The sequence below is a fragment of the Babylonia areolata genome, chromosome 10 (genome assembly GCF_041734735.1).
Source record: "Babylonia areolata isolate BAREFJ2019XMU chromosome 10, ASM4173473v1, whole genome shotgun sequence".
Lineage (NCBI taxonomy): Eukaryota > Metazoa > Mollusca > Gastropoda > Neogastropoda > Buccinidae > Babylonia > Babylonia areolata.
In genome coordinates, this window is record NC_134885.1 from 27,923,679 (window position 1) to 27,933,678 (window position 10,000).

Below are 10,000 nucleotides of genomic sequence, written 5' to 3' on the forward strand. Positions count from 1 at the left end.
AGAACAAAGACAGTTATTTACAAGAGATAAAAGCAAAGAAGCCAAACAGAGTTAAAATGCACTGATTTTCTACAAAAAAAGAGCAAATGGCAAATGTAACTTTTTTTTTTCTTTTCTTAAACTGCTATGAGACTAACCACCTTACATCATCATTATTATCATATCATTATCATTATTATCATCATCATCATTATCATTAGTATTTTTATCATTGTTTGGAACTGTCTTTATGAGTCAATTTTGACACACTCCGTAGAGATGATAAGTATATTTGCATAGAGATGAAAAACATCTGAACAAGCCACTTCACTCCTTTCGTCTCTTCTGAACATGTCAGTACTTTTATTCCCCTTTATTGATTATTATTATCTTCTTTTTTTTTCTTTTTCTTTTTTTTTCAAAACAGTCTGATAAGCAGAACATGTACATAATAGTAAATGAACCGTACGAAGAACAAGTTGTTGATTATAGTTCTTTTTATTGTTCTTTTTCATACAATTTTGAATTGTATGTTACTTTTTTTTTTATTGGTAGCTATACATTACTAATGAAACAAAAAAATAAAAATAAATAACATGTATTCTATAAATAATTTTGTAACATTTTCCATAATTTTGAAAATAAAATACTCTAGATATAAACAATAATGAAAATAATTACACAACACACACACACGCACAGAGAGAGAGAGAGAGAGAGAGTTTCAGTTTCAGTAGCTCAAGGAGGCGTCACTGCGTTCGGACAAATCCATTTACGCTACACCACATCTGCCAAGCAGATGCCTGACCAGCAGCGTAACCCAACCCGAAAAAAAAGAGAAAAAAAAAAAAAAAGGGAGAGAGAGAGAGAGAGCAATGTTCATACTGAAATTTATTTAAATTCCCCTTTAAAGAAAAAGTTGTTGCTGTTTTTTTAATACTTTTTTTTTTTTTTTTTTTTTTTTTTTTTGAAATGCATGGTTGTGCTGCCACAGAACTACTGCACCAAGTCAGTTTCACAACCACTTACTGAGCAGAAAGGACAATGGGAGGCAACTTCATGGAAGGCGAAAAACAACAAAACAATACTTGGAAGAACTAAAAAAAAAAAAAAAAGGGAGGGAATTAAATGGCCGTTTGTTGCCAAGAGGAGAGAAGCTGGTACACGTTTCTTCGATGGCAAATTGGGAGAGGGTGGTTTTCACTTTCACAACATGGAATGAATGTAAAAAATAAAAAAAAGCCTAAAAATATATATATATTTTTTTTTTAATTAATAAAAAAAACAAAAAAAAAAACAACTACAACAAAACTTAGCTATGCAAAGAGCCATAGTTATCATCCAACCAAGTTGACAACATGGATATACAGATATAATAATTATAATAGTCAGGTCAGGAGACAGGCACAGGTATCATAAAGAAGTACACACAAATGCACAACATGAGCATGTGTAATTACATCATATTATACAGGGAAAAAAATACATTCCACCCTCTGAAAAGTATTGGTTACCAGATCATGGTGGTAGTGAAGTGATGCTTAACATAGCACCCAATTAAAAATAATAAATAAACTGAATCAATCTGTCCGATTTCTGTTCTTTTCAAACTGTGTTGGGTTTGTTTTTTTCTTTTGATTTATTTTCTTTCTTTTTTCTTTTTTTTTTTTTTCTTTTCTGTTTTTTCTTCTCATTCACTCATGTCACCCCTTCAAACAGGGCTATGGTCTTTCTAAACAAATATGAGTCTAAGTCACAGAGAAATATTTTGCAAACCATGCAAAAAAAAACCCAACAGGTATTATTTTCTATATATGGATATACAAAATCTGTTCTTATGGTGGATGATACTTCATATACGAAAAACATATATTTAAACATCAATGAAAAAAAAATTACAGTAATGATAAACAATTTTGATTTTCATCACTGTTTTTTTCCACAGGTATATATAACTGGGGGGAAAATGGTGATCTGTTTGAAAAGTAAAAAAGAAAGAAAAAAAGGACAGCATTTTCCTCTACGCTATCATCATCTCTTAATATAATTTCATCTGTCTTTAACAACATGGGTTTGAGCAGCCATAGAAATAACAACCATTACTTACAATCTGTTATTGATGCAAAACCGTCCGTTTAACATTTTCATATGTTAAAGAAACAGTCTGTTCATAAATGTTAATAAGTATGTTTGTTAACATGTTCATATATCAAAGAAATAACACCCAAAAGACTTTTTTAATGGTGATGTGTGATGAAATACTATCCTAAACTCCTACCCCTGATGTAAGGCATTGGCATGAGGCAAAAAGCAATGCTGAAATCTCATTCCCAGAATACATACCAAACAGCAATATTTGTCATCCAGGCCCCTGTTTTGAAGTCTCCCTTTAAAATGTCTGGATTCTGGTTAACGTTAAGCTTAACCCTTTCGCCGCCAAGCTCGCATTTATGCGCAGGCGTGGTAGAGGACCCATGACACTGAAAGGTGACCATTCATTGGTCTGTTATCCATGAACCTACTGCTCTTAATGTTCGGTGGTAGGATAGGCCATATTTTCTATACATCGCAGGGGGAATCCCCAGCTATTCTTAGCCACTGTCTTTTCTGTGTTTATACAACAAGGGAATTTTGTACTCTAAACTGACTGGCGGTGAAAGGGTGGTTAAAGGCCATCAGAGCAGTTAATTCACATCCACTGTGTGTGCAGGGCATAGCAGGGCTTTGAAAGGTGACAGGGGCTTGTCCTCTCCTTCAGCCATTTTGAAATGTCCTCAACTGATGTCAGGTATCCCATTCACACCTGGTGTGAGGGGAAAAAAAAAAAAAAAAGGAGCACAGCGCATTTCTAAACGACGGAGATATCATGCCAAAATGGGGCCTCAAACACTGGACACTAGTGAGCTTTGGATCAGAAGTGTATCACTGTCCAACTGAACCACACAGTGTCTCTCTTTCTTGAACAATCATGGTTTGCTTTCTTGCATTCCAGAAGACAAAAAAAAAAAATCGATATTTTAAACAAAGTCCTCGTCAACTCAAACCCTTCTTTCAAAAAAAAAAAAAAAAAAAAAAAATAAAATAAAAAATAATCATTTGCCGTTGCTTGTCCATGGAAGGCAAGGCAGACATGTAAGTAATGTTGTGAGGCTGCTTGCCAAGAAAGGAGTCACCATAAAATAGTCACGCTGATGTGACTGTCTAGTGTATGTGTATGAAATTGACTAAATGATTTGAAAAAAAAAAAGGAAAAAAGAAAGTCTTCTAATATTTCCACAGGGTTATTAATATTTCCACAGGGTAAAATAGGACCACTAACATTTCCACAAAGTATTAATGATCAGTGATCTTTCGTTTTGGGTGTGTTTTTTTTTTTTAGGAAGAATCAGAATCAAAACAAATGACCAATACAACACAGCATTATTTTTTTTTCTAAAAAGTGAAAAAGATAACATTTCTGTCCATCCAGTCTAGTACATTCAGTTGTATGTACATCAATAAAGTGACACCTATGACACCATGTACAAACTCGGGGGCTGCGCTCAAACAACAAGAATTAACAGCGACCACCAGCAGTAAAGCCTATTTCAACACTCTGCTTTACTGAACTGTCATATGTGTATGAAAAAAAAAAATGACACCAGTCTAGCTCAGAAAGTGAATGTTCTCCATACTTCTGACCTGTTTAATACATCTAAGATTTTTTTTTTCCCCTTTCAACCTTTTTCTTTACCTTTTCAAACCTAAAAGAATGCACGGGTGTTTGGGTTCTTATAGTTTCCCCTATTACAGCCTTCTACTTATAAGTGATATTAGTGTGCGTGTGAGTGAGTGAGTGAATGAGTGTGTGTGTATGTGTGTGTGTGTGTGTGTGTGTGTGTGTGTGTGTGTGTGTGTGTGTGCGCACGAGTATCTGTAAGACCTTGTATTTGTGTATGCATACATATGCTTGTATATGTGTACACACAAAGCTGTGAATGTCATTGTACTTGCACAGTTTCACATGAACCTTAAACTGCATCACCGATTCCAAGTAAAGCAAACAGCAGATAAATAACAACAAATATATTTACACCATATTACAAAAGCTCATCTTTTTTTTTCTTTTTTTTTTTTTTCCCTTCTTTATAGTGAAATCATCCAATGCAATTTTTTTTTTTCAATTTCCTAACCTGTCCATTACCAAAATCAACAATATCATCCCTTTTCTCAATTATGTTATTTGTTATTGTTATCATTGTTGTTGTTGTTGTTGTTTTATAGCCAAAAGCTGTGTTTCCTGATTCATACCATTAATCAAAAAGACCCACCCCTCACCCCCCCCCCACACACACACACAAGAATAAAAACCACCACAATCACGATGTTAAGAAGGCCGATATAATATTGTACATGTACAACCAGACATAAATTTCATAAGTAAATACAAGAACAACACAACAAACAGAAGCAAAATAATTCTAAATGCTTTCATTTAAACTTCATTTGTTTCTTCAAAGGCAAAAAAAAAAAAAAAAAAAAAAAAAAAACCGCAATGAAAAATGAAAATAACTGGCAAGAATGTCATAAAATACACAGCAACTGTTTAAGAAAATGTTACAGAAAAAAAAGCAAGGAAGAAAAAAAAGAAATAATTTTGGATTTGTTACTTATGTTAATTAAAAAAAGGATGGTAGAACATGAAAAATGACTAACAACAACAAAAACACTATAGTTATAGAGGGGTGTGCATGTGTGTGTGTGTATGTATGTGTGTGTGCGTGTGTGTGTGTATGTGTGTGTGTGTGTGTGTGTGTGTGTGTGTGTGAGAGAGAGAGAGACAGACAGACAGAGACAGACAGACAGACAGAGAAAGAAGGAGGAGAAGAAGACGGAGGAGGGAGAGGAGGAGGAGGAGAACAAGAGGAAGAAGAACAAGAACACAAAGAACAACAGAGAAAGACAGACAGACAGACAGAGACATAGACAGACAGAGACAGAGACAGACAGACAGACACAGGCAGAGACAGACAGACAGACAGACAGAGACAGAGACAGACAGACAGAAAAAAACAAAGGAAGCAGAATAATCATACTTGCTTGTTTTCCCATCCAGCTCTCAGGGTAAAGAGCAAACTGAATTCTAAGTGAAGAAATGGATACTGAGAGGAGCAGACAGACAGACAGACAGACAGACAGGTGCAACACTTAGAAACGTGTTGAATGCACAACTTTGTAACCATATGAGCATGTATGTACAACTAATGCACAACTTTCTGATTTTCATCCAAGCACTTCTATTTCTAATCTATCTGTCTATCTATCTACAGAAATCATTAATGAAAGTGGAAACATGACAAGCAATACAAGCACACTAAAACAACAACAAGAATAATAATAATAATAATAATAATAATAATAATAATAATAATAATAATAATAATAATAATAATAATTTCAGGAAAAGTTTAAAAATCAGCGGAAACAAAGGAAATAAAAAATGTACAACTCTTCATATCATACAAGGAATTCCAAGTTAAAATGCCAAATACAAATATATGCCATGCTAAAAACTTAAAAAAAAACCAACAAAATAATAATAATAATAATAATAATAATAATAATAATAATAAAAGAAAGAAAAAACAACAACAATGAAATAAGACTGAATTAAGTTCACATAAGATTCTCTGTGATCGCAAAATACTGATCACTTTGTACACACAAAAAATGTCACATCCTTTACCTTAAATACGTGTGTGTGTGTGTGTGTGTGTGTGTGTGTGTGCGCGCACGCACAGGAGTTGTGCATGTGTGAGAAAGTGTGTGTGCGTGTCTGAATGTGGGCGTGCATGAATACTTCTTGTACAATACGACAACACACTGGATGTTGTTCGCTGTTGTTGTTGTTGTTGTTTTTTTCCCCCATCTTGCGTATATCAACAATAAGAACGGCAATTCCCTTCATTTTACAAGACTTCTCACTCTAGGTTGCACAAAAACAAAGCGCCATTTCAGGAGTTATCTCTCTTAGACCGACCGAAGTAGCCATGTCAAGCTTTCCGCATCCCGTGAAGCCACGCGCGAACGAAGGAACAGTCTGACCAGGTTTTTGATGGAACTGGTGTAGCATCTACGCCCTGCAAAAACACATTGTTCATCCCCTGAGAAGAAGACACAGAAAGCAGGAATTAATCGCATGTCATTGGACGTGGGCGTGGGCATGCAGGGGTGGTGGATGTTGGGTGGGTGTGGGAGGGGGAGTATGGTGGTGGAAGAGGGATGTCAAGAGAGGGGGGGGGGGGTTGGGGGGAGTGGGGGGGGGGGAGAGAAGACAGAGACAGATGGAGAAAGAGACATACAGATATATTTCACAGAGACAGAGAGAGAGAGGGGGTGGTGGGAGAGAATCAGACAAGACAGTTGTTGGTTCGTCATTTTCTTCAACGTCTATCAACGATTTATTCTTTTCTATTTTATACGATATATCGGGTGCCAACCCCCCCCCCCCCCCCCCCCCCCCCCCACACACACACACCCTCCCTCTAAAAAAAAAAAAAGCGAACCGCGTTTTGACAAGTATTTTCTCAGTGATAGAGAAACTGAATTCATTGAAATATTTCACACAGTAACCTTAGGATATCATCAACAAGTGTGCAACGTATCTAAAAGTTCCGACGCAAATTTTGTGTTCATTAACTCAACAATTTATTCATTTCACTACCTAGCTGGGCAACAATGCTCACTCCCATTCATTAACCTGTCTGTTTATTCATTCGACTACCTAGCTGGGCAACAACGATCAACCCCATTCATCAATGTATCAATTCATTAATGTATCCATCCATCAATGAATTAATGAATTAATTAATTATATATCCATTAATCAATTCGTCAATATATCCATTCGTTCATTATTCACTGTATCCATTAATTTGTTGATTAATTAAGCAATTAATTAATTGAATAATTAATTAATTCATTAATTAATTCTATCCCCCAAAGAGAAAGGAAAGACAGGATCGAATTAGAGGTAGAGAAAAACGAACGAATCGAGGGGGCCGAGTCGAATCGAGTACACAGAATGTAAAAATACAATAAACACAAGCTGCATGCACCAGAATAAGGCCAAATGAATACGCTTAATAGCAAAAAAAAAAAAAAAAAAAAAGCGTAAGACGAGACAGAGCATAAGCCTGACAAGATGGCGTGGAGAGCCTTTGCCAAAGGAATGATTCAGCACTTATAGCTTTTAGAGGCGTTTGATTGGCTAAGAGCGGGCCGGGCAAGACGGCTCGTCTTTTCACTGTTAGCCGCGCGAAATTTGGCCAAGCAGAGCAAACCGATAGGCCTAGTTTGCATCAGTTTGACATGGTACAGTATATGACACCAAATAATTAATTAATTAATTAATTAATTAATTAAGTCATTTACCTAGCCAGGCAACACCGTCCTCACGGGAGCTACTCACATGTTGTCCCGGAGAGCACAGCACAGAGCCATGGAGAAGATCATGCCCAGGATCTGCAACACAGTTTCAGTTTCAGTTTCAGCTTCAGTTTCAGTTTCTCTCAAGGAGGAGGCGTCACTGTGTTCGGACAAATCCATATATATATATGGCGAGGTAAAAACGGTTGTACAGGTTTAAAAAAAAATAAAATAAAATAATTTTAAAAAGCCCATCTGAGACTCGAGTGAACAAGGGAGTAGCAGCAATCGAATGCAGAAGAAAATGAAGAATAACAACAACAACGAGAAGAAGAAGATCAACAACAACAACAGGTAGTAGTAGCAGTAGAAGAAAGAAAAGGAGGAGAAGGAGGAGGAGGAGAAAGAGGAGGAGGAGGAGGAGAAGAAGAAGAAGAAGAAGAAGAAGAAGAAGAAGAAGAAGAAGAAGAAGAAGAAGAAGAAGAAGAAGAAGAAGAAGAAGAAGAAGAAGAAATAGCTATTTTGAAAAACATGTGGAGAATTTTTACTGCGGTAGCATTTCGCAAATAAGACCACCGGCCACAGTCCTGTCCTCAAAAAAATGGCAAATGCAGATGCCATAAATAATCATGCTAATCAGTTAACTATACAGTGTGGTGGGTGTGCGAATTAACAGAATAAACCATGTCCAGGCACGTTTGTATCTCGTAGTGACGCACATGTCGTGGTATTGTCTTATCATTTTACATAATATAGAAATTGTTGACTTCAACCGTGTTATTCTGTTCCTGATTGGGTTTGTTTTGTTTGTTTGTTTGTTTGTTTTTATCCTTCCTTTGACGTCCTTCATCTTTTTTCTCCTATCACCCAACCCACACACTTGTTTTTGTTGTTGCTGTTGTTGGTGTTGTCAATTTGTTTGTTGTTGCTGGCTTTACGTCAGTTATATGCACTTAAACTGACCAAGGTTAGCCTCCTTGTTATGTCTGTGCATAACGTACCTAAACGCTGGCATCACCAACTACACATCTAAAAGGAATTGTTGTTGTTGTTGTTGTTGTCGTGTTGTTGATTCAATCTCTTGAAATTGTCGAACACGCTCTGACAGTTTTCTTCTAGTTAAACATGGAAACAGGAACATACCCAGCACGCACACACTCGAAAACGGAGTATGGCTGCCTACATGGCGGGGTTAAAAAATGAACGGTCATACATGTAAAAACCCACTCGTGTACATACGAGTGAACGTGGGAGGTGAAGCCAAAGAACGAAGAAGAAGAAGAAGAAGAAGAAGCTGCGGACAATGCTCGCTTGAGTTTCTACTTCTCGGCCTCTGTTGACTGGTGTGTTCAAGGTACTGTCTTTGGTGTGTGAGGTTATGTTGTTGTGTGCTGTCGCCTTCCTTCTCCGAGGGGAACCCCCCCCCCACACACACACACCCCAACCCCACCCCCATCCCCCATCCCCAATCCCTCACCTCCGAAAAAGCTTCATGACTGTCATGAAACCCTCGACATGACATACCTGAAGATACGTACAAAAATAGAAGATGAATAAGAGGAAGCAGAAGAAGAAGAACGAGAAGGAGGAGGAGGAGAAGGAAGAAGAAGAAGAAGAAGAAGAAGGAGGAGGAGGAGGAGGAGGAGGAGAATTATGTTGATATTCATTATCATCATAGATATCAAATTCATTATGATGGGAAGTAGTGGCAGTCATAGTAGCAGTAGCAGCAGCAGCATCTGTAGTAGTAGTAGTAGTAGTAGTCGTAGTAGAAGTAGTAAAAGTAGTCGTATCACAATTTCTTTCGCTTGATCTATTGAAGCAGTGCGGACCTCGGACTTACAATAAACTAGTTATATGCGTATATACAGTAGACAAACGCATGCGCTTGCAAAAAAAAAAAAAAAAAAAAAAAAAAAAAAAAAAAAAAAAAGATATGCATGTGTTGTGTGAGTGACGTTACTGACATTGCATCTTTTCTTATATTCAGGTGACTTATTCCATGCCGCTAGTTGTCAATTTCACTTAAGACTCAGAACCGCAGGGCAAGCGCTACGTAAATGCACAATTTCATTATCATTATCATTATTATTTCATGTTGTTACTTGTTACACTCGACACACCAGTCTTGTCCAAAACAATCATGCAAGGCACCATCGAAGGCGGGAGAAGAAGAGGAAGACAGCAGGAAGAACTGGCATGAGAACATCAAACAATGGACCGCGGACTCCATACACGTGAGCTGCTGCCGGCGGCTGCTGACAGAGACAGATGGAGGAAGGGAGGTTGGTTCTGCGGTCCTCAGGTTTCCCCCAACGACTACTGTGTAGTTATGGGCCTGAGATGAGGTGAGGTGAGGTGAGGTGAGGTTGTTACTTTTATCGACTGTCAAATACGCCGACGATGACTTACCAGAACGATGGCGATGGCAATGGCGACGCCAGCGACGATAACGAGATGTTCAGCGATCCAATCGAAGAACACTTTGTCGCATGGCTGCACACACCAGTGACAATTTCTTGCAACAAAAAACAACAGCAGCACCAGCAAAAATAAGTGTGTGTGTGTTGTGTGTGTGTGTGTGTGTGTGTGTGTGCGTGGGTGTGTGTGTGTG

The 10,000-nt window shown here is 37.5% G+C and overlaps 1 protein-coding gene across 2 annotated transcripts in view; it reads right to left on the reverse strand.

Annotated features, from left to right (window-relative positions):
- Window positions 1-4,343: 4,343 nt before the first annotated feature.
- Window positions 4,344-10,000, reverse strand: part of LOC143286531 (CD9 antigen-like) — a 70,467-nt gene continuing 64,810 nt past the window's right edge. Inside the window, exons 6-8 of one of the 2 annotated variants that reach the window (XM_076594132.1) lie at window positions 9,799-9,882; window positions 7,393-7,482; window positions 4,344-6,098 (exon numbers count right to left, since the gene is read on the reverse strand). In XM_076594132.1, coding sequence (XP_076450247.1) covers window positions 7,426-7,482; window positions 9,799-9,882 — 141 coding nt within the window. In that variant the 3' untranslated portion in view covers window positions 4,344-6,098; window positions 7,393-7,425. The remainder of the gene's footprint in view (window positions 6,099-7,392; window positions 7,483-9,798; window positions 9,883-10,000) is intronic. The other variant, XM_076594131.1, reaches the window with a different exon arrangement.